This window comes from Panthera leo, chromosome A1 (assembly GCF_018350215.1).
Source record: "Panthera leo isolate Ple1 chromosome A1, P.leo_Ple1_pat1.1, whole genome shotgun sequence".
Taxonomy (NCBI): Eukaryota; Metazoa; Chordata; class Mammalia; order Carnivora; family Felidae; genus Panthera; species Panthera leo.
Genome location: NC_056679.1, coordinates 112660532 through 112686593, shown reverse-complemented (window position 1 = coordinate 112686593; position 26062 = coordinate 112660532). Strand labels below are relative to the sequence as shown.

The following is a 26062-nucleotide window of genomic DNA, read 5'->3' as shown; positions in this document are numbered from 1 at the left end:
CTAAGAGCCAGTTGTAGACCAGCACCATGTGATGATGGAAGGGCCTGAGGGTCCAGCAATGGGATCAGCTGCTCACGACTTCTTCCCATAGTAGGCAGGGGCCAGCGCTGGAGAACATGGGGTTGGGGGGGGGGGGGGCGGTGCGGGGAGCAGTGGATGAATAGAGCCAGCTGTGAGGAGCTGATTAGAAAGACCCTGAGAGGGAACAGAAAGATGTGTGATAACCTTGGCCATTTTCAAAGTTAACCTAATTCTAGGGAGTCTACTTTATGGGGGTTTAAAATAGTTTCAGGAGGTACCTGGCTCAGTAGGGGCACTAGAGCTTAGAGAATGTTTCACTAAAAATAGATTTGGTAGGTTATCTGATTCAGTAGGGCTAAACCATTGGGGGGGGGGGGTCACTCGGGTTTTGAGAACCTGAAGAACGCTAGGATGTTGCATCAGGCAAAATGCAGACAGGCACACAATTCCGCACACCGTTTGTGACGGATGTCTAAGGACCCAAGCTGGGGGGGATGGGGGGGTAGGGGAGATTTGCTAGGGCCAGAGTCCTCGGCCAGTGAGCGCCCAAGATCCCCTCCTGGCCCCTATCCAGGAAGCAGAACACATGAGCTGTAGACAGGGTCTCACCTGGATTAACCACGTCTTGGAATGCTAACCCCAACCACCCCCTGATGGTGTTAATTCTGTGAAAACCTCACAGAACATTTTAGTGAGGTCTTTGGAAATGTAGCCAAACCTCTCCAGCCTACAGTAATGGTAACCCGGCTAATCTGCATGACCCTTGGTTGCAGAGAAGATTAAATGGAATAAATGTAAGGAAATATGAGGGCCCCTGACTGGCATCCTGAAGTGGTGCCCAGCTGATAAGAGGAACCCCTTTTTTAGCTGTGATGTGGGGGACTGGGAGGGGGAGGAGACTGTAAAGAGACAGGACTCCTCCACATCTCCCAATGGGTACATCTAAAGGCAGTATGCAAAGTAGTCAGAGCACAAGCTCTGGAGTCTGAGCGGCTTGAAATCCCAGCTCCTCTGTTTGCTGGCCGTGGGACTCCACGCACATCATTTAATCTATTTCGGCCTGTTTTCTCATGTGTGAAATGGGTGCTCTTTCACCTAGCTCTGCAGGGTTGAAAATGAAATGTGCTAACAAACGTGAACACGCCAGCTAGCGTCCAGACGTTAGCTCGTCCTCTGAGCCTCAGGCTTGAGGCGGCAGTGCTGAAAGGTGAAGCTGAACCCAAAACAGGATGTGCTCTCACTAGGGCTCACTGTCTACTGTGACCACACACCAGTGTAAAGGGTCCCTGCAAGGGAAAATAGGAGTGGATGACTGGCTTAGAGGCTGCCTAAGCTTCCTGGGCCAGCATCGGCTACAGCCAGAGAGATCCCACGAGGCGCTTGGGATCCCTTGATACAATACAGGCCCAAGGCCTCCAGAGGTTAAAGCTGAGAAGTGCTAACGAAGACGGAGACAGCTGGCAAAGTATCTCTGCAGCCTTGCACTGGTTTCAGCCACCTAAATCAATGGCCTGGCCAGTTCAACTACACAGGCACTTTTTTCTAATGTTTATTTATTTTTGAGAGAGAGAGAGAGAGAGCACAATTCGGGGAGGGGCAGAGAGACAGGGAGACTCAGAACCTGAGACAGGCTCCAGGCTCTGAGCTGTCAGTAGAGGCCCACGCGGGGCTCAAACCCACAGATTGAACCCCACAGAGTTCACGACCCGAGTCAAAGTCAGGCACTTGATGGACTGAGCCACCCCGGCGCCCCTACACAGATACTTTTGAAATAAAGTCGTAGGTAACTGGGCCTATGTAGAGATCGAATCTAGAAACCAGGCAGGGTTGGTGAGAGGGACTGGACTGGGGCTCCGCTTTTTGCCAGCACTGTGACCCTGAATAATTTCATTCGCTTCTCTAGGCTAGAGATAGACTGGTTGAGCAGTAATGGGCCTAGCCCCACATTCTCCCCTGGAAAGCAGGGATGTGGCTGAGTTCATGTCTGCCCTCTATTGATATGCAGGGTAAGTGCACTACAATGTGGCAATTGGACATTTAGATGGATAGCAGGGCGGTACGTCTGTACGCACACATCCTTCTGCCCTTTGCTCTTCCATCAGTCCCGTGAAGTCTTGGAGCCACCTCTGGAGAGCTGGACCTGGCAGGCTAGAAATATGAACGGGACCCATGGCATAGGCATTTGGGCCGCTCTGCCCATAACCAGCCACTGGGAGCAGACAAGAGGGCTGAGCACAGGTTTCTGATGGGGGCTTAGGGGGAGGTAGGGTGGAAATTAGGGAAGGTGCCTGCAGATGCCAGGGACCAGGGAGAAGCAGCATAGGGCAGTGACTAAGAGCTTTAGCCCTGGCACTAGGTAACCTGACCGTGGCCATCCATGCTACGCCTGGATTTTGTTTCTGGATTTCCGGGAGCCTCGATTTCCTCACCTGTAAGATGGAGATAATAACAGGACCTGCCGCACAGGATTTTCAACATCGCGTGAGACATCCCGAGCTCATGTTTGACATGCAGGAAGTGCTCTGAAGGCGAGCTCTTCTGATCATTAACCAGGATGACCATTTCAGAAGTGTTGGCAGCAGCACTAACAGCAACTGCTCTTCCTCGGTGAGTTGAAGTTCTTCAAATGGGACATGCTTTTGCCAACCGGTAAAGGAGCCTGCCCCTTTCCGGCAGGTGTGCCCAGAGCAGGAAGGCAGCTGTCCCCGGTCTTTTCTCTCTCTGCACATTCTCACTGAACTAGCTCCTCCACTCTGATGGCTTCAGGTGCTTTTCAAATGACTCGCTCCAGACCTGTCCCTGAGCCCATTCGATTATCTTCATTTGGACAGCTCACAGGGAACCTCAAGCTCTGAAACTCATCATCTTTCTATAAACATTAGATCTTCCTTCAGTCTTCTCCATCTCAGTAAATTGCACCAGCACCTGGTTGCCCGAAGTGAAAGCCACAGTGGTCCTTCTTGACCCCAAACTCTTCATCTTCCCACATGCAGTCTACCACCTTCCACAAACCAGCCCACTCCATCTATCCCCTCCATCTCCACCATCGCCACCCAAATTTGAAGCCCAACATTCATTTTTTTCCTCTCTCTGATCAGAGCAACATATGAGCCCAATGTCTGCCTCGGGCCCCAGCTTATACTCCAGTGGCTTCTCTTTGCCCTCAGGATTTGCCACAAAGCCCTAATCTTGGCCTACAAGACCCAGCACCATCTGCCCGTCCCCCCACCCCCCCTGCCCAACCACTGCAGCCTCATTTCCTCATACTCTTTTGTACTTTTAACCCCTAGGGTCTCCCTGCCTGAGCTATTTGTCTCCCCTCCCTCATCTGGCGAATACCTTCTTATCCTCCAGGAGTAACTTAAACATCTCTCCTTCAAAAGGATGCCTGAGTTCTCAGAGAAGATCAGTTCCCTTCATTCATAGGCCCCAGTCAGCTCCCTTATCAGTCAGCTCCCTTATCATAGCTATTAAATAACTGTGTAATTTGGAGCCTCATGCCTCTCTCCCTGCTACCAAGTAAGTTGTATGAGGTCAGGGACAACATCCACTGTGTTCACTGCTGCCTTCCCAATGCCTAGCATAGTGTTAAACACAAAATGGACAATGAGTCTTTGTTGAATGAATTACAGTGGAAAGACAGAGCTAGCAGGTAAATTTGCCTGTGGGCTCTTCACCTGAACCCTTTGCCTTTCATTTTCGGCCTTAAACTAAACTTGTACCAGATACAATATTGAGTTGAACTCTCCTTATTGATTGGCCCTTCAAGTGGCTAGTTTCCTGGAGGTGGTAATCCACAAAACTGTGAGCAACTGACATCTCCTGTCTCCATCTATGTAACACCACAGTTATTACTGGGTCTCCCGCAGAGACTAAAGAACATGCAATTTAAGTTTGTACCCTTAGCTATTTCTGCTTGAATCACTCCTTTGCCTGCAGGGAAGTGGAGAGCTACTTTGTAGGATCATTCATGCTTTCTGGATTGTCTTGACTAAGAATCAATTAAATCGCTGCTTCACACATTGAGTTCCTCACCTCTTCGTGAACTTTATCAAAGATTTCCTTCTCAATGAGACCGTCCCGGATCCTTGATCTGAAACCTGAGCTACCTTGCCCAACCCTAGATGTTTCAAAGCTCCCTTTCCTCCTTTTTCTCCTTAGAACTTCCCACTGCTCTATATATTTCATTGTTCTTGTTTTATGTCTCCATCGACTAGAATAAAGATCCTTGAAGGAAAGAACTTTGGTTTTATTCAGTTTACCCTACACCTGACATCTAATGTTACTCAAATGAATGAGCAAACCACCTGGTTAAATGCTCAAAACCAGAACAAAAATAGAGACATTAAAAAAAAAAAAAGGAGCAGTCTTTTTCGTAAAGTCTCCTTCATTCTTCGTTTCTGCTTCTTCTCCACCTTCCAAACTGATCCGATAACCCTAACCAGATAGGGGTCAAAAACACTCAACTATGTTATAACTTTGCCTCCCATGTGACAACGGACTCTCTTGCCACAGCTCTACCGCACTGCCTGGCATAAAGCTCGACTTGTAGTAAGCACTCAGGAAGGATCTGGTGAGAGTAAGTGAATGAGCAAGCAGTATGTACAGTCTGAACTGTCATAACAAAGGACAATCCCCACCCCTAAGTTTTTCACGTAACTTTCCAGGACAACAATTGTGTCATCCTCACCCCTTGGCTTCCATGTCCATCTCAAGGTGGCTTCTCTAGCTCCTGCCACCATATCTGCATCCTAGCCATTGGGAACGGGAAAGGGCCAAGGAGAACATTCCCCTTGGGAGCACGGCACTGAATGGTACCTATTTCTGCACCTATCCTTAGTCACGTGACCATCAGCTAGCTGAAAGGGAGGCTGGGAAGTGTGGTTTGCAGTTGGACACAGTGATCCATAATTAAGGATGGGGAGGATGGGTATTGGTTAACTTCCGGCAGCTTACTAAACAGACAGTAAAAGGAAAATACCTTTGTTTTCGTATGAAGATCTTTGCAGTCTGACCATTTATACGTAACTAGCTGGTTTGTATTCACCATCTTCCCCCTCATTGCTCTACTTTGGCTGAAGCCAACTCTGTAAAATTTAAAGAATTTTATGTGAAGAAAATGCAATTGGGGAGTGTTTATCATTAATCTTACTAACGGATGCTGGGACAGCCCTTTGAACTCCTCTGTGCTTTTCCACCGCCTACAATCCCACATACACTCTTCAGCAAAATTAATCTTGTATTCGGAAGTACAAATATGGTCACTATGCTCTGTCTCTCAAAGGTGTTACTTGTGGTACCCGACCCAAATGCAGTTAAAGGCCTGTCCCTCATGCACAACAACTGGGGGTGCTATTATGAGATCTAAACGAGGGTGCTAAAATCAAGCTACAGGGTTCGTAACACTGCCACCCTCACAAGCCACGAAACATAAAAGCACTTCTTGGTTATTTCTCTGGTCAAACACATCCAGTAAACTGTGCCCTTCGACTTTCTGTGGGAAATATTAAGTGCCAACAGGGTAAAGCTCCAATTAACAGCGTTAGTTTTGTAGTTTTCTAACCAACGATTCCGGGAACCTGGTAACTTTGGGGCAAAGATCTCAAAGTTCAAGGAGAAAGAAGAGATACTGGTCTTAAAATTTCTGAGTCTCCAATGAGGCCTGCAAATAAGAGATCTGATATTTAGGGGTGCCTGGGTGGCTCGGTTAATAGTTTGACTTAAGCTCAGGTCATGATCTCCCAGTTTTTGAGTCTGAGCCCCCATGAGGCTCTCTGCTGTCAGCACAGAGCCCATTTCAGATCCTCTGTCCCCTTCTCTCTACCCCTCCCCCACTTGGGCGTTCTCTCTCTCCCCCCGCCCTCAAAAATAAATAAAACACTTAAAAATGTTTAATTACAATTAAAATACTTAGTGCTGAGATATAAACCATTCAACTGAGATCACATTACATAATTGAAAAGATGAATTCTATGAGAAATCATAGCTTACTCTGTATTCTCATTCATTCCACAAATACTGGAGGCTTAGAATTTGTCAAGAACTGCCCTAACAGTGGGGACATAGGCCTGGCCTCAGACAGCTTCTATTTCCATGAGATGAGACAGTCTCTAAACAGGGTAAAGAGATAAAGTCGGCAGTATGTTAGATGGTGACAAATGCAATGAATGAAAAACTTGTTCTCCCAAACTCCCAAGGTCTTATCTTCCTTCTTTCTGACAGGCTGTTTCAAATCCCAATTGGCTTGGTCACTTCAGCAATCTCATTAAAATACCTGGATAGCTAAGCTTGATGTTGTACATTTTGCAAAAAGTCTGCCATTCAACAAAAGAAGACAGTTAAGAGAGGACAATATTCTCTCGGGCATATCAAATCCAAGAAACGCTCTCGAACCAACTTCTGAGAATTCTTTCAAAAAACGAAGTACAGCTCTGTTCACAATCAGCTCAATTTTTGCCAAAGAAAGGAGAAGACGAACTGGAGGGCGTCTACCCCAACAGGTTAGAAGGGTACACGTGCTACAACACGTATATGTGTACCAATTAGTTACTGGTTTGTGGTTTTTTTAGTTTATCCTTTTCTGTACTGTTAAAACCCTCGGCATGGAGCACAGACAAAAATAGTATTTAAAATGAAGTAACATTTGAGGCGCCTGGGTGGCTCAGTTGGCTAGGCGTCCGACTTCAGCTCAGGTCATTATCTCACGGTCAGGGAGTTCAAGCCCTGCATTGGATTCTGTGCTGACAGCTCAGAGCCTGGAGCCTGCTTCGGATTGTGTGTCTCCCTCTCTCTCTGCCTCTCCCCCCCGCTCACACCCTCTCTCTCTCAAAAATAAACATTAAAAATTTTTTAAAAATGAAATAAAATAAAATGAAGAAACATTAGGTGAGATTTTTATTGGATAGGGAAAGGGGTAAGGGATAAAAACAAAAGTTATGAGGAGCTTTCAAAATAGATCCCTGAATATCCAAAAACTGGCTCAGGAACCGCCTCTCACAGAAATTTTACACACATCCAGCTGACACCATACAGATAATGAGCCTTGGGCACCAACCCGCATGCCCCTCCACCTCCCATCCCGCATACCCTAATACGGAGATGGTTACAAAAGTGACCGACAACTCTCCCTTTTGATACCTTCCCTGTAGTCCCACCTTCCTTTCTTTAAACTACAACCACAAAATGACTTAGATCAAGGGAACACACAACCTTTTAAAAAAATCAAATCTTTATTAATAATAGGCTTACCAATTCAACAAATAGCAGTAGTTAACATGTTAAATTGAGGAACTTTAAAAAAAAATGCTTCCTTCTTTGAACCATATATACTCCAGAGCTCTAAGTACTTTCTTATAAGCTTGCCCTAGCCTACTGACAGCCTCCTTATAAATATGTATAAAATCGGAACTGCATCGCAACTGCTGTAAATGTGGAACAGCATTAGCTATTGAGTGTCATATCTGAAAGAAAAATGAAGCAGTTGTCACAGCTGATCCCCTCATCACCTGAACTGTTTGGGCTGCAGCAATTTGAAAACTAATTATCTTAAATCAGAGAGAAGCCAACACCTCTCACTGTTCAGTGAAGGGAGTATGCCAGAACAAATGCTTTTGAAAATGCTTTAAAAAAATGTTTCCAACACAGCCACTGAAGTCACTACTAAATACCTTATACTTAAAGTAAAAAGGCATAGGGAACTGATTTGCAGAAATGGATTCTTTTGATGAAGGCTTTTCTCCAAAAAGAAAAATAAGAGCTTTTGGATTTATTCTTTTGGGTTGAAATATTTAAGTGTGAGTTTTTCTCCTCTTCTAGTGGGGAGCACAAAGATTCACACCATCCTCTTCTAATTAGAATGAGGTTGCATTTCTCCTATATACAACACAGTGGTGGTAAAAGTATGTACTCGGTGGGGCTAATAAAACTAACGTGTGATTTAAAAAAAAATTTTTTTTAAGGAGAAAATAATAACAAAGCCACCTGGCAAGGCGGCTAATCAAGGGTTGATCTACTGAAGTCAAGCAGCATCAGAAATAATTCCTGTCAATTAAAGAAGAAGAAATACAAGAGATAATAAGAATAAAAATATGAGTTCTTATGTGCCAGGCACTGCTCTAAGTACCTTATTTGTATTTTCTTTAATCTTTCCCAAAATACTATACAGTAGACTTTCACTTTACAGATCAGGAAACTGAGGTACAGAGTGGTTAATCAACTTGCCTAAAGGCACAAAGCGAACAGAACTATGAGGCCCAGGACTCCCACGGAGGCAGGCAGAACCCATAGCTACTACTCTACCTCCCAATCATGCAGTCAAGACCGCTCTTTTACAGATAGATCTACAGAAGGGAAATTAGCGGTTAAATGAAAATACCCCAGACTCTAGATCTAAATACTTTTTCAAAATCCAACTAAACTACACTAAGCTAAACAAAGAAAACACATCAACTCTCTTACAAACAGAATGAAGAAACACTACATTCTGAGCCGATCTCCCACCGAGGAAGGAGGCATGGTATATCCATTTCCTATTGTTAGCGCACACAAACAGATAACACAGCCAGTCACAGCGACTGGTCAACTCACCCTTTTTAAAAGTCCATTCAGTCAAAGACGTTATGTCAAAAGAAAGTACCAAAAGAAACCCCCTTCCCCCCCAACACACACACACACACACACACACACACACACAAAAAGACCCAACAGACACATAAGCAGGTTTTGAGATTTATTAAAATAAAGTATTAGCAAACAATATGCAAAAACAAAGTTCTTAAGAGTTATGGCTTTGAAAAAGCACAGTATAGTAAAACCTAATACATTTTTATAAGTATCAAAAAGGTAACAGAATTGAAGCATATTGCTAGAATTTCATTTTCTACCACATAAAGAGAAGCAGAACAAGAAGTGGACCTATACTGCAGCCACTGGTTTGGTCTTTATCATCTGCATATGAGTATCTTTTTAAGAGAAGATGGGCAGGTACACACATACATCCAGTTCTCATGATTACAATCCGATCCAATTTTAAAATAAGTGATCCTTAAAATGCAATTTTAACCAAACAGATTAAGAAGACAACAGCTTGCCCAACTATTATCTTCAAGAGTCCCTACATATAAAATACTTCGTGAATAAATCAAAGCAACATTATCTCCAATGATATTAGAAAGGAATATCTGACTCTAAAAATGTCTTTATAAGGAAAGTGGGATTGTTTGGCCTCACTGTAGTTTTATTATAGTTAATACCAGCTAGTATCAAGAAGGCACTACTTATTAATGGGGGGCAAGAATCTACCTGTACACAAAATTCTGAACTTTTTAATAACAGTATCTTCAAATAAATCCTTAGAGGACAATGGTTTATAATGACTGCTAACAATTTCAAGAATTGAATTATTTGGATGAAAACCATGCACACCTTTTTCACTCTGCCATGAATGACAGAAGAATCCTACTCTATGGCTGGATGTTTTCACCCAAACATCCCATCATTTGTTTAACAGCAATTGCTACCAGCAAATATTATATCACACGCTCTTACTTTAAAAAAAAAAAAAAAATTGCTATGTAAAATACCTCTCATTGGTTTTTACAAACCATCCAATTTTAGGGTAACACTTCAGTTGTAACACAGTAGTATTTTAGAAGTTAAGTTTCTATTGTGAATAATCCAATAAAACAAAGGCTTGATAAACACTGTTACCTCTCATAATTAGGAAATGCTGAACTATAACCCAGTGAATTCCAAAGAACTGTCCAAGCTTCTGTCCAGCAGGCAAAAGTCTTTATGCAGAAGAAATGCCTTGAAGTCTCACTTTCCATACATGCATCTTCTGTGAGAAGAAAACCTCTCCCAAATCCCATCTCTATCAAAGAGGAAAATGCTGCTGCTCTGGAGGAAATGGGTCTCAAATAAGAGCCTGCCCCCAGAAAGCTGCCCTAGTTAGTATCTCAAGAGACCACCCACAAACCAATGTATAGGAAAACTACCTCCCAGAAAAATCACCAAACATGCCTGAAACCACCATGCTAACTACTATCTTAGAAGATCCTTGCTTATCTAGCTGATGGGTATGAAGAGAACACATATTTATATTCCTACCTGAGACAGTGAACAAGGATTTAAGTAATACAACAAAGAAGGGCTCTGATCCTCTTAAAGGTTAACAGATCCAAAACTGAAGTCATCATCGGAAGCTCAATTATCAAGAGTCTTCCTTCTTCAGTAAGTATAAAAGACATTAACACATTTTAAGTGGGGAAGTGATAACGATTCAAAGGAACACTGAGCAAACAACCATAAAGAGAATAAAGAAATGGATCCAAGCTGGCATATCAGATGCTTTCTAGAACAGAAATAGAGTACTTAAACAGGTACCATCAGACTTCCTGGAGGTTCTCTGCTACTGGCAGGAGTTCATATTGTCTACAAATCTTCTCCTTCAACAGAACACTGTGACAGAACTGTTTCCCACAGGTACCCTGTGAGCCCCAGTTCTCATCTTGACAAGAGATTTCAGATGGGACCACGTCTTGATCATTTTACATCTTAAAAGGATATCTTACTCTCAAATGTTATGAAAAGTATCAAGTAGCTACATCCTCTTTCTATACTATTAGGTATAGCTCACTGAACTACCTAGGAATCTTACTGTGGATTTCAACTAAGAAACCCAGCCAATTCTATTACCATAGGTTCCTTACATAATAATAAAATGTGAGAAATGATTTATATTCTGATGTATATACTTGGCATTTTGATTGATGTCTTAATCTCTAAAGAAAAAGTGTTAGCTTCAGAAGATCAATAACATGCCTAATAGTTTACATTCTAAAATATAAGCCAGGCAATACCAAACAGACCATAATACTTCATTATACAAACACGCTGGTCCAAATGCAACTCTTAAATTGTTTTTCCAAATATTTTTTTCTTGGGTTAATTCATTACTCAGATGAATTTTCATTCTATTTCTCTTTTTGCATTTACCAACCTGGTTGTAATTTTAGTATTCCCAGGCTCTACTCTTTTCAGCTTGCAAATATTAATACGAAATGTCTGATTGTTCTAGTGGTGATGTTTTCATAAATTTGACCATGAAACATTCCAAAGTCTAAATAAAAATTTTAAACTGTAATTTTCTGAAATGGTTTCTTTCAGAAGTGTCTTCATTGGTCAGAATTTTAGTTTTTAAAATCTTACTGGCAATTTTTACTTCCCATCCATAGATTTTGGACACCCCTGGGAATTACAGAAGCAACTGCATAAAATTTTCAGTTAAAATCCAGGGGTATATAGTAAATGACTTTTAGTTAAGACCACAGGCTTCTACTCTTCCATGGAACTCTGAACGGTCAATAGCTTCAGTAATGACCTTCATGAGACACAACTCCTTAAGGAAAACACAGAAAAGACCAATCGCATAAAATCTCAACAACTCTAAAGACCATAACATGAATAAAAACAATTTTTAATTAAATCAATTGAAAACATCAATAAAACAATTCAACAGTTTCCACCAGTTCAAGTCCATGGAAGTTGATTACACGTATCCGTCATTCAACCTGGGTGGTTTCTTCCTACACATTTGTTCCAAAGATTATGCCATAAGCCTGGTAAGTAAAAGAACGACGTAAATAGCTAGGTTCTAACACTAGGCAAATAATTCTCTTTCATGTGGCTGACACAAGTGTGGAAGATTAAGAATGCAGGTCACGTAAAACTTACTTACGTTGAAGGCTCAGGTGACTGTCAGAAAGTATCCTTTGACCCAGCAAAGGACTGTGAGCTGAAACATATATGGCGCTTCATCTGACAGAACTAAAGCCATCCACTGGCTGCACTTGTAAAAGCAATAAATAATGTCACAGAAAAAAGGAACTGTACTCTCCTTTCCTCAAAAAATGCAGAAAGGGCAAAGGAGAGAAAGTCAAACCAAACTAGCACTTTAAACAGAAGACTGACATGGCTCCATATACTTTCAAAAGGCACCAGAAAATAGCTTTCTCTGAGAGGTAAATTAGGTCACTTTTTTTCAAAATAACATCTTTGTTCTCATGCCATAACCAAGTGTCCATTTGGCTGCTCTCTAGAAAGAGAGGTTAAAAGTCCTTCCCTCAAGCATGACTGAACGAACAGGTATTTTAGAGTTTTCGTGTCTTTCCTCTCCGAGGACTAGTGTTCTGGGACATTAGCATCCATGGAAGTGCTAATAAATGGGAAAAAACAGAGCATACGTGGGAACTGAGAGAATAGTCTGCATTCTCTGATATGTGACTATTTCAAAACCAACTATCTCAACAACCACTGCTTACTCGTTTAAGTACCAGACCAGCAGCCCCAACCTAGGGTCAGACCGAAGAGGTTCTTACGGCTACCGTACACAGGTCCTTTCCTTGCTAGGGGCAACTGACGCCAGTAAGAGCGATGGGAAGGGTGTGTGACTTTCCAACACGAGTGACACCCAGAGAGTGGTAGGCAATTAGAAAGGCACCTTACATTGGAGCTACAGAATAACAGTCTTATAAACTAGGTCGAAAATACAAAAAAGGTAGAAAAAGTCTAACTTCCTACAACTGTAATCTATAAACCGCAGTGTTTGTTAATACAAAAGGGGTACCAAGTAAGTAAGGATGAGTATCGAAGTCCAAGTCACTTGAGTGTGTTACGCAAAAGGTTACACTAAAAACTGTCACCCATCAAAGTGCAAAACAGAAGATTAATGCATGTCAAAGTTAGAGTTCTTGCAACAGTGGCCAAAAGTAGCCAAGCTGAACAAGGCCGCGCATGCACTAGCTATAAAGTAGTACTCGGGACAGACTCGGAGTAAATGACATATACTGGAGATCTGGTGTTTACAATAATTTTTCTTAAAAAAAGGAAATGTTTTACAAAAGATATACTGAATGAAGCCACAACAGACTGACAAACACTTAGCTGTAGTAAATGTACATTTTATGACATCATCTAGAAAACTATCACTTTGCTTTTACTGAACACTACTTGTGAGAGCAGTGCATAGTGTTCCTTCAAATAGAAGATTTTTTTTTATAGTTTCTTTTCAGCTCCTACCACATGCTTTCAGAAAACAACGAACTACACTTTCTTAACACTGGTAGGACAAAGAAACTGGAAAAAGTACATTCCCTGTAGGGTTAAAAGTAGAAGGGAAGAATTTTCACCACATACTTTCTTTTTCTATTATAATTTTTCATCATGTGATGCATTATATTTTTCCAAGAAACTGAACAAATAACAGGTTGTTGGGACAATAAGGCAAAATTATGTTCCAGTTTAAGATCAACGCCAAACCTGTGAATTTGGGGTACAATACTTCTACTTTACATTTTTCACAACACTTTTAAGAGTTAATCACATGAACACGAATAACAAACAAATGTAGATTCGTCACAAAATACAAATGTATTGGTCACAATTATGTAGAAAAAAAAAAGCTGTAATATCTGTTTTCCATGTAAGCTCACAGTATCTGTACTGAAAAGTTTCCCTAAAATTAAAACGAGTCCACGAATAATATAATTGAAAAGACTACTTCTGCACTATGAGACGGAAGATATGGGGTTCAGAGGGGAACCCATCTGAGTAAGGACTTTATCCAGCCACTGAAGAGGCCCATGAAGATGAATCTCAATCCAACACGGGGTGCTGGTAACATCCTGCCGGTGATATTCTGCTCCCCAGCCCTAAGAAAATGAAAAGATATCACAGCAAAGCCCTCTTTAAATTCTAAACCAGTCTAAACCAATTTTAACATACTAACAAAAAGATACTTTAACAACAGAGATCACAAAACCAATCTTAGGATTCACCATGGAATTCAAAGCAACAGAGTTGCAGAACTTTTGGAAAGAGATAGGAGTCCCTTAATAGAAATCCTTGGAGCAAGATAGGTTTTAGAATTCTTTTTTTTTAAGTTTAGAAAGTTAATACAGTACAATATCTCATAATTAAAACATAAGTATTTCTGCAGTGAGATACATTCTCACTTAATGAGATAAACAAAACTTACAGTCTCATGTACATTCACATCAGATTTTGTTAGGAAAAAAAGCTTTTAGTTTTTAGGTTTGGGGTTTTTTTGTGTGTTTTTTTTAACTATCAGTTAAGGAAGGCACTGTAGATCTCATCAATGCATGCAAATGTAATTAATGTAGCTGGGATGAAGGAAGCTGGAATATTTTAACCTAAAACTCTAGATAAAGATTAAAATATATTTTTTCACTTTTATTTGCCTGGATTTACCAAATCCTCTGCTTTACTGCTTAAAGTAGTGCTGGCATGGATAAATTAGGCTTAGGGGTGGTGGAGTAGAAATTAAATATACAAAAGTTAGGTTTCTATGGAGAGGGGCATGCCTTCGGGGCTGCTGATAAAGTGATGCATAAAACAGACCTATAGCAAAACAGTAAGGAAACACTGGACTATTCTTCTGAATGTCAAAAAAAAAAAAGTCCACATGCAGCATTTCACAGATGCTCTTCTTTGGCTAAATCCGTAAGGACCAAGTGGATGTAGTACAGGATGCTTAAATGTATCAACTAAAACTCTTCCCTAATTTTACCCCTAATTTGGGGTTTACTCATGAACCATCATCTTTGGAATGCCAATGAAATCAGGCCAAGAGCAAATGATAAATTTGAAATATTCAACTTTGCAAATCCTTAATAACAGAGGTTAAATACCTGGAAGATAATATTAGTATTCTGAAGAATTTTTTAAGTCACTCCAGTGGGATCTAATAACAATTGAAATTGCAGAGGTTAAGGAACTTGAAAAGCAATTTTAATGTGAAATGCTTTCTAGCAATTTGGTCTTTAATTGAAATTCTTTATAAATTCAGCCCCTATTCATATCAAAATCATTGTCAGTATTATGCATTTTATAATGTCTGGATTATAAAATTACTACTTAGACCTATTGAGTGGTTAAAGCCTTAAATTCAACAACATCATTTAAAAACCTATTAAGTCAAGTCAAAAGTAAATCCCACCTTGCATTTTAAGAATTACTTTTTAGAATCATAACCTATAGAAATATGAACTACATATTTACAGTGACTCAAATTTAGCTACAGCTTACAACCCACTCACCTTGACAAAACTCATTCGAATGGTACACATTTTGGTGAGCTCATACACCGCCTCAAACCCATGGTTGACAGACTGAGCCAGAAGCTGAGCAAACTCTTGATTGTTAAAAATTTTGAGGCTGCAACTGCTGGGAATCTTACAGACAGTGGTAGGATGAAAGCCGTGATGAAAGTTGCAGTTCCTACTCTGTACAAATATGCTGCTGTCACTGAGGCACTCCGCATACACCTCGCCACCAACGTAGTACAGATGAACACCTTAAAAAGACGAGCATTCCAAGACTCACCTTAATAAATCAGTATAATGAAATCAAAGAGGCTGTATGGGGTGCAACCAAGAACACCCACTAATCCACAGCAACCGCGCAAAGTCTGGAGGTAGAAGCTACCACTAGAGGGCCTATGGTGCCGAAGATAAGGAAGAGGTTAATGTCTGCCTAAATTCTACAGTGGTCCTCAGGTAACCAAGACTTAACCCTCAGTCTGGCAGATTATTACGTTTATCAGTTCTTAGGTTGTCTTCTCTTTGCCAACAATCACTTGTTAGCTCTATGAGAGAAAGCGAAGGCAAAAAGACAAAAAAGGCACCTATGATGAGTCCTTTTAAAGGAAAGCTGGCGCTCTTAACTATCATAGAGTCAGTTGGCAGAGTGTTTTGCACTTTTTACTAATGGAGGGTACAGCAGCATTCAAAGACCCTAAATCCTCTCTGCTGTCAGCACAGAACCCCCCTGGGATCCTCTGTCCCCCCTCGGATCCTCTGTCCCCCCTCTCTCTCAGCCCCGCCCTTGTTCGTTCTCTCCCTTTCAAAATAAATATATAAACTAAAAAAAAAAAAAAAAAAAAAAGACCCTAAACCACATATGTAATTTCAGTTCACAGGAAGGGGTTCTAAACAGCAGATTTATTTCACTTCCCCTAAAAAGAATGGTTTTTCTATTTAAAAAATATATATGTAAATAATATATAAATGTAATTTCAATATTAAAACTTCAAATTATGTAGTTAAAGTTTAGGTTATTTCCAACTTTTCACTACCCAAACAGTGTTAATAAGACCACCTTTATAACACATACCCCATACACATGTGAGTCACAGACTTATATCAGGCTGTGATACGAAAAGCTGTGTTTTGTTTCTGAGCAAATAAAAATGGCACATAGAAGAAGGGATCCTAGAACTGGGTACTAGAAAAAAAGGGAAAACAGATTCCAGAACTAAGAATTCACCAGGTAGATTTCTCTTAAATTATCCTACTGTAGTGCGAAAATCAACGCATAGAAGTGAGGCATTTCACCTACAAAATTGCACCAAGATGGCAAGAGTCAAAAAAGAATGGAAACTTTCTTTTCAACTTATTTTTGGCCATAGTATTTTGCTGAATCTCTTCTACAAGAAATCACTTTACAATGATAATTATGTACATCTTCTCCTAACTTGAACTAAGACTTTCTCAAGTCAAAGAAGCCAAAAACAGCAAGTGGTAAAAACTACACTTCTTAGGAGACAGGTAATACACTCCACCTGGGATAGGTTTCCTTCCTGGCCACTTGATGCATGGGACTCTGCCCTTTCACTGAGGTGTGGAAAGTTCCTTGTTTGTTGTGGCAACTGCCTTGCAGGATGAAATATAAATAAAACCTTGTTACCTGAATTTAAAAGGCAGGAGGAATAGTGGTGAAGCCACTGGAAACTTGTATCATTCAAATTGGATTCCCTACCTGTAACCCGGCTCCTCCAACATAAGAGAAATTCTTACAAGGCACTTTAACTCAAAATACTCCACAAATAACTCAATTAATAAATTCTACTCTTCCACCAGCACTCCTATATTTCACAAATATTTGCTGTGTATTTACTATGAGCCAGGCACTGCTGAAAATACTGCTATGAACAATGCGTATTTCTGTAAAGCTTACATTCCAATCAGGAAGATACTCAAAAAATAAACACAGAAATAATATAATTTCAGATCCTAAGTACTAAGAAGTAAAACTAAGCAGGATAAGGAAAAGAGGACTGATTAGGTCTTAATACATTCACCAGCAGAACTGGAGAGCAGCACCCATGCTCTAGGCTCATCTTACGCGCCAGCACCTTCCATGATACATGGTAAACAGCAAGTACAGCAAAGGACTCATTTCAACTGAACGCAGGGAAATGACAAAATTACCTTTTCCAATATGTCGCCTAGTGTTTTCAATTGTTGAATTACGATTAACGTTTGACAACAGCCCTAAGCAGAATCTACTTTTGTTATTTGAAGGGTCTGTGAATCCATCCACTAACACGCTAGTAGAAGATGCATGAAAAGCCTCCCCAACACGATTGTTTAATTCATAGTAGACAATTGAACACCAATGTTTGGGCTCCTCATAGGCAACAGGCTGAACATCTGTAAACAAACCAGACAAAAATACAAAAAACAAAACATTTAATGAGTGAATTAGAAACCCCAGATTCTTTGTTTCCCTTTAACCAAACCCAAGCACTCTATGAAAAATACTTTCAGATATTCCACTTAAATCTCATTGTTCCTCCCTGGCTTTGAGTCTGTATCAAAAAAAAAAAATGCCTTGAATATGATGATTTGAAAAATTATCAAATACAAATACAAGGATAGGCAACATCACATTTATTTTTTTTCTTTAAAATTTTTATTACTGATGTATAGTTGACATACAACATCACTTTAGTTCCAGGCATACAACGCAGTGATTAGATAATCCCTATACATTACTCACCACTCACCACAATACGAGCAGTTACCACCAGTCACCACACAACATTACACAACACATGTGTAAAATCATATGGTATTTGTCTTTGTGACAAATTTGTATTTGTGACTTATGTCACTTAGCAGAGTAACCAGCCTCTAGATCCATCTATGTTGATGCAAAATGGCAAGATCTCATTTTTATGGCTGAGTAATATTCCACTGTGTATAAATCTCCTTTATCCACTTATGTACCAATGGACACTTAGGTTGCTCCCATATCTTGGCTATTGTAAATAATGCTGCAACAAACACAGAGGTGCAGATATCTTTTCAAATTAGTGTTTTCAAAAAAAAATAGTGTTTTCACTTTCTCTGGATAAATAACCAGAAGTGGAATTACTAGAAAATACAGTGTTTCTATTTTTAAATTTTTGAGGAATCTGCGTATTGTTTTCCACAGTGGCTGCCCCAATCTACACTCCCACAAATAGTGTACCAAGTTCTCTTTTCTCCACATCCTCGTCAATCCTTATTTCTTGCCTTTTTGATACTAGCTGCTCAGCCTGGTGTGGGGTGGTGCCTCACTGTGATTTGATTTGCATTTCCCTGATGATTAATGACACTGAGCATCTTTTCGTATGTCTGTTGCCATCTTTATGCCTTCTTTGGAAAAATGTCTATTCAGATCCTCTGTCCATACATGCAAAAGACATATCTGGTACAGGACTATTATCCAAAATATACAAAGAACTCTTAAAATCCAACAAGAAAATAAATAACCCAATTAAAAAAAATGGATTAAATACATAAACAGCCACCTCAAAGAAGATAGACACATAACAAATAAGCATATAAAAGAGGCCCCACATTGTATGCCATCAGTAAATGCGAATTAAAATAGCAGTAAAATACCACTATAGATGGCAGTGACATTATAGGGACATATAGGGACATTAGAATGGCCAAAATCCAAAAGAGGGCCAACATCAAATGTTGGTGAGTATGTGGAGCCGTAAGAATTCCGATTCACTGCTAGTGGGAACGTAAAATGGTACAGCCACTTTGGAAGACAGTTTGGCAGTTTCTTACAAAACTTAACATACTCTTACCATATAACCATATACCAGCAAACACGCTCAGTATTTACCCAAAGGAGCTAAAAATGTATTCCACATAAAAACCTACGCATAGATGTATACAGCAGCCTTATTCATATCTGCCAAAACTTAAAAGCAAGCAAGATGTCCTTCAGTAGGTGAGTGGATAACAAACTCTGGTACACCCAGATGACAGAATATTATTCAGCTCAACAGATACATGAGCTATCAAGCCATGAAAAGAGATGAAACTTAAATGCATGTTACTCTGTGAAAGAAACCAATGTGACGAGGCTGCATACTATAGGATTCTAATTAGATGACGTTTTGGAAAAGGCAAAACTATGGAGACAGAAAAATTACCAGGAGTCAGAGGGAATGAGGGGTGAATGAGGGATGAGCAGGCAAAGCATAGAGGATTTTTAGGGCCGTGAAACTATTCTGTATACCATAGGTATACTTCCATATACTTCGCTACTACATTCATTTGTTACAATCCACAAAACACACACCAAAAACGGCCTCTAATGTAAATTATCAATTTGGGATGATAATGATGGTAAAGGCAGGTTCATCGATTGTAAGAAATGGACCACTCCAGTGTAGGGTTTTGGTAGCTGGCCAGGCTGTGCATGTGTGGAGGTGGGGGTAGGAGGTGAGAATGACCTGTACTTTTATACTCTTATTTGCTGTGAACCTAAAACTCATATAAAAAATAAAGTCTGTTGAAAACACACACACACACACACACACACTCACACACACACACACACACACACACAACTAAGTGAGCATTAACTTTGGTAAAAGGTGGTATACATACTAATGTTAAAGGCCAGAACTGCCTATGGAAAAAGATTTATACATCAACTATCGGCCAAAATCTTATTGTTGTGAAAGTCAACAATTCCTAATGGATGCAATGGACGGGAGGGACACATGAAACTCTTCTTCCAATGCTCACAGGGTTTCTTTCTTGAGGCTGAAATGCGGAAGATAAGTGATGAACCCTCAAGTTTTCTTTCAAAAAAGACAGACATAAAAAAAATGTCCAAAAACCCTTAAGAGCGGCTATGTGGCCGAGGCAGGCCATGCAAAAGAATTGGTTAACTTTTATAAACTCAGCACTGGTTATTCAACTGCAAAGAATTCAGATAAGCAGGACCAGAGAAAAATAAACCAATGTGGACCCATAAAGAGAAGTCCTAAGAGGTCAGAATTTAAAGAAGTTTATACAAAAGATGGAACAGGGAGGGGCCCATAACCAGACGCAGACAAATGAGTTTCAGGCAGTTTTAAGAATAGTATCAGGAAAGCCAGAGCCAAGCAGAAGCTTGCAGAGAAAAAATGCTAAGCACAACTAAAAAGACAATTTTGGTTTGGAAAAAAAGAATGAAGAGCTTTGTCTCTGCTCAAGGCAAGGGACACACTGTCAACTGGCAATTCAAGGTGCTACAGTTTAACTCTGAGTTCCCTTCTGTCACCTGTCAAAGAAAACAGAGAGAAAAAACACAAAATAGGACTGAAATGACAGGAAACTTCGGTGAAAAAAGACATCTAAGGAGGGCAAGAAGACTTGAGTGCCAAGTTCCTCTAAAGGGACTAAGCTGTTAGGCCGAGACAAACAGTACAGCAAGGAGTGTCTCACACACAACAGCAGGAAACTGCACTCCGCCCTCTGCACAGTCAGGAGAAAGAGGAAAAGGAAGATGACAGGTGAAGTAAATCCTCTCCGTATTTTCAAGGATGATGAGAACACCATTCACTGGGTATTTCCTGACGCGGTATGCCATGGTCATTACGCAGAGCATCTAATCCAATCAACAACTAACAATTCCTGTGCAGACATTCTCTCTGTTTAATTTACAAATGGAGAAAGGGAAGCTGAGAGATTTAAAAAGCCATCTTAGGCTGCAAAGCGAATAAGGGGAGGTGCAAGAATTCACATCCAGAAATTGATGTCTGAGACATTTTGATCCAAATGAAGGGAGATTCTATGAATTACAAGAAAATTAGTATGACAAAATTCCTAGATAAATTCTAGACCTTGAAAAAGCAAAGATATTACTCACACATTAACAAAACTACTAGGGAGGCCTGAAATTTAACTATCTTGAGAAATGCGGGGGTCCTGGGAAAACACATGTGACATACACTCATATGGCATCATCACAAACACATGCAAAGTACACAAAAACACCATCCTTTTAAGAAATGTGTAAAATGGCAGTACCTTACTTCTTCTACCTGGTCATATACCAAGGAGTTTAAGGTCTCAAAACACAGTGACTTTAGAAAGACAATGAGATACCACTTCACACCCATTAGGATAGCCATTATATAAAAAAACAAAAATGAACCAATAACAAGAAACATGGAAAATAACAAGAGTTGGCAAGAATGCAGAGAAGTGAGAACTCTAATGCCCTGCTAGGGGAAATGTAAATGGTACAGCCGCTGTGGAAAAAAAGTTTGGCAGTTCCTCAAAAAGTTAAACAGAATCACCACAAAATCCAGTCATTCTACTCCCAGGGATAGGATCCAAATGAATTAAAAGCAGAGAGTCGAATAAATACCTAGACAACAATATTCATAGTGGCATTATTCACTATTCTACCAAAAGGCAGAAACAACCCAAATGTCCATCAACTGATAAATGGATTAACAAAATGTGGCACAGAAGTGCATATAATAACGTGCATACGAGAGAACACATTCAGTCTTTAAAGACATGAGATAAACACATGCTATAACATGGATAAACCTTGAAAAGATTAGGCTGAGTGAAAGAAGTCAGCCACAAAAAGACAAATATTGTATGATTCCACTTAGATAGGCAAATTCAGAGACGGAAAGTAGAATGGTAGCTACCAAGGAGCTAAGTGGAGGGGGGATGGGCAGTTACTGTTTAATGGGAAGAGTTCTGTTTGAGATGATGGAAAGTTCTGGAAATGGATACTAGTGATGGTTGCACAACACTGTGCATATACTTAAGGATACCAAATTGCTCACTTTACCAACAGAGCCCTCAAAGTATATGAAGCAAAAACCAACAGGAATGGAAGTAGAAATAAAGGATTCAACAGCAATAGTTGGAGATGCCCCAACCTGCAATCTCACACTCTCAATCACTGATAGAACAATTAGAAAGAAAATAATCAAGGATAGAGAGAACCTGAACAACACTACTAACTTGATGTTACTAAAATCCACAGGTCTTAAGACATCCTGCGGTACCAGAATATACAGTTTTTTTCCCACATACACATGGAATTAGTCTCTAAAATAGACCACTGCTCTGCCAGAAGCTGGCAAACCTTTTCCGCCCGCTAAATCCGGCAAGACACAAGAAGGATTAAATTCCATGACCAAGTGAGATGCAAATATTTTAGATTTTGAAAGCTACAGACTATCTTTGTCACGTATTCATCTTTAACAACTTTTTTTTTCTCATTTTTTTAAATGGTTATTTATTTTTGAGAGAGAGACAGAGTACAAGCTAGGTAGGGGCAGAGAGAGAGGGAGACACAGAATCTGAAGCAGGCTCCAGGCTCTGAGCTGTCAGCACAGAGCCCGACGCAGGGCTTGAACTCACGAACCGTGAGATCATGACCTGAGCCGAAATCGGACGCTTAACCAACTGAGCCACCCAGGCACCTCAACGACGCTTTAATAATCTAAAAACCATTCTTAGGTCACAGGCTGTACAAAAACATGCATAAAACAATTCTCATTAAGTTTTAAAAAGAACGGAACTCATACAATTTAGGTTCAATGCTTTATATTCCCACAATGGAATTAAATTAGGAACCAACAGAAAATACTGGGGAAATCCTGAAATATATGGAAACTGATGAACATGTTGCTAAATAAACAAAGGGTCAAAGTAAGAAATCACAAGGGAAATTTAAAAATATTGTGAACTGAATAAATCTGAAAACAAAACGTATCAGAAGTTATGGGTTTGAACTCCTATGCTAAAAAAGAAACAACTCAAACCAATAACCTAAGATTTCACCTTAAGAAACTATAGAAAGAGAAGCAAACTAAGACTAGAGTAAGCAGAATAAAGAAAATAAGACAGACTGGACTGGAAATCCGTGAAAAAGAGAAAAGCTGGTTCTTTCAAAAGATCAACAAAATTAACAACCCTTTAGCTAAAAACCAACCAAGAAAAAAAAGAACAAGACACAAATTACCAAAATCAGAAAAGAAGACATCACCACTAACCCCCACAGAAGTACCACAAAAAACTTTATGTCAACAATTAGACAATCTAGACAAAGTGAACAAACTCCTAGCAAGATACAAATTACCAAAACTGACTCAAACAAACAAACAAAAAACCCAGAGACTCTGAAGAGAATGACAGAATCAAGGAAATTGAACAGGAATTAAATTTCCCCACAAAGAAAAGTCCAAGCCCAAATATCTTCACTGGTAAATTCTATCAAATATTTAAAGAAGAAATAATACAAACAAACTCTTCCAAAAATAGGAGGGAACAGTTACCAACTCATTCCATGATGTCATTATTACCCTGATATCAATGCTGAATAAAGACAACCCAACAAAACTACATACCACTATCCCTTCCTCATGAATACACAAGTAAAAACACTCAACAAAATATCAGTAAATCTAATCTAGAAATATGTAAAAAAAGATTATACACCATATGGAAATATCCCAGGAATAAAAGATTGGTTTCAAGTTCATGTAATACACCTTACTGTTAGAAAAAAGAACAAAACCTCATCTGATCATCTCGACAGATGCGGAAAAAGCTTCTAACAAAATCCACCATCCATTCATGGTAAAAATTCTCAGAAAACTAGGAATAGAAGAGACCTAGTAGTTTACGGCCAGAACGGTGGTAAGTACAAGTGGTGAGAGCAGGCATCCTTGTCTTTTTTTTTCTTTTTTAATTTTAGTTAGATAACATGCAGTGCAATATCGATTTCAGAAGAAGAATTCAGTGACTCACCACTTACATACAACACCCAGGGCTCATCACAAGTGCCGTTCTTAATACCTGTCACCCACCCAGCCCATCTCCCACCCACCTCCCTCCATCAACCCTGTTTGTTCTCTATCGTTGAGTCTCTTGTGCTTTATTTTCCTTTTTTCTCCTCCCCCCCCACCTTCCCATATGTTCATCTGTTTTGTTTCTTAAATTCCACATGAGTGACCTCATATGATATTTGTCTCTCTCTGCTTATTTCGCTTAGCATAATACATTCTAGCTTCATCCACATTGTTGGAAATGGCAAATTTTCATTCTTTTTGATGTCTGAGTAATATATTCATAAATATATTCATAAACATAAATGTGTGTGTGTGTGTGTGCGCGCGTGCGCGCGCCACACACACACACACGCCACATCTTCAATTGTATGGGGAAAGTAATCTAGCGTTTTACCATTAAAGATGGTGACAGCTGTAGGTTTTCATATATGCCCTCTAATAATACTAATGAGAGAGAGAGAGGTTAAAAGGCATCCACATTGGACAGGATAAATATAATGCTGTTTTTTATTTACCTGTTCCTGTATTCATAAGACCCTAAGGAATTCGCATGCACACACAAAAAAACCCTACTAGAATAAATGAGTTCAGCAAGGTTGCAGGTTACAAGATTAATACACGAAAATCAATTGTATTTCAATGTATTTAATTAAGAAGAAACCAAATATGAAGTTCTCAAGAAATTCCATTCCCTCAGGAATGCATCTATAAAGAAAAGCAAAAGTAAAACAATACTGAAAACTGGAAGATGTAAATAAATGGGAAGACATATCACATCTGTGCACTGGAAGACGATGGCAAACCTCTCAAACTGATTCAGAGATTCAACATGATCTCTGTCAAAATCCAAGGAAGGAATTTTTGGGAGGCAGAAATTTACACACTGATACCAAAATGATACGGAAATGCAAAGAATGCAGAAGTGCTAAACGATTTTGAAAAAGAAAAAATTCCTCTCGCTTTCAAATTTCAAAAAAACACTTCTCGCTTTCAAAATTTACTATGAAGCTTTAGTAAGTATCCTAGACTATGAGATATAGATATACAAGTCCTGTAACAAACTCTTACATATATGGTCAATTGGTTTCTGAAAAACATGCCAAGGCAATTTGTTGGAGAAATCGTAGATACCTTTCAACAAAATAGTGCTAGACACAACTGGATATCTACATGCACAGAGAGGAATTTAGATCTTTACCATACAAAAAGTTTACCTCAAAATGAATCACAGACCTAAATGTAAAAGTTAAGGCTATAAAATTTCTAGAAAAAGACGAAATAGAAACTATTTTCACAACTTTGGGATAGACAAAGATTTTCTAAATGCAGCACCACAAGCATGATCAAGAAAGAAAGAACTGACAAACTGGACTGCGTCAAAATTAAAAACTTGCAGCTCCTTCTGCCGTCTTGCAGCCTGTGGAGGCCTGCTGGGAACAGAACTCCTAAAATGACAAATATGTCTGAAGGCTGTGGTCCAAAGCCATTTTTGCTGGCTCTAAGCGGGGTCTCCAGGACCAGAGGGAGCACAAAGCTCTTCTTAAAACTGAAAGTGTTTATGCTCGAGATGAAACTGAACTCTACCCTGGAGAGAGATGTGCTGATGTGTACAAGGCATAGAACACAGTGACTCCTGGTGGCAAACTGAACGAAACCAGAGTAATCTGGGGAAAAGTTACTCATGCTCATGGAAACAATGGCATGGTTTGTGCCAAATTCCAAAGCAACCTTCCTGCTAAAGCCACTGGTCACAGAATCCATGTGATACTGTACCCCTCAAGGATTCAAACTTACTGAAAAGTAAATAAATAAAGGTATAGAAAAAAAATCAAAAATTTTCATGCCTCAAAAGAAAATCCAAAAACAAGCATTAAGAAAATGCAAAAATAACCCACAGACTGACAGAAAATGCCTCCAAATCATACATCTAACAAAGGAATTCTATCCAGAATATATAAAGAACTCTTACAAGTGAACAGTAAAACAAACAACCCAAATAAAAAATGGGCAAAAGATTTAAGTATTTCATGAAAAAAGATGTATGAATGGCTAATAAGGACATAAAGAATGTTCAACAAT

General features: G+C 39.7%; 1 protein-coding gene and 1 pseudogene across 2 annotated transcripts in view; one reads left to right on the top strand and one right to left on the bottom strand.

Annotated features, from left to right (window-relative positions):
- Positions 1-8736: 8736 nt before the first annotated feature.
- The window catches only part of SMAD5 (SMAD family member 5), a 48484-nt gene continuing 31158 nt past the window's right edge, over positions 8737-26062 (bottom strand). For both annotated transcript variants that reach the window (XM_042935781.1, XM_042935791.1), the window contains 3 exons: positions 17310-17531; positions 15138-15394; positions 8737-13730 (listed from right to left, as the gene is read on the bottom strand). In XM_042935781.1, the coding sequence (XP_042791715.1) occupies positions 13587-13730; positions 15138-15394; positions 17310-17531 (623 nt within the window). In that variant the 3' untranslated portion in view covers positions 8737-13586. The remainder of the gene's footprint in view (positions 13731-15137; positions 15395-17309; positions 17532-26062) is intronic.
- Positions 19100-25780, top strand: LOC122224677 (annotated as a pseudogene).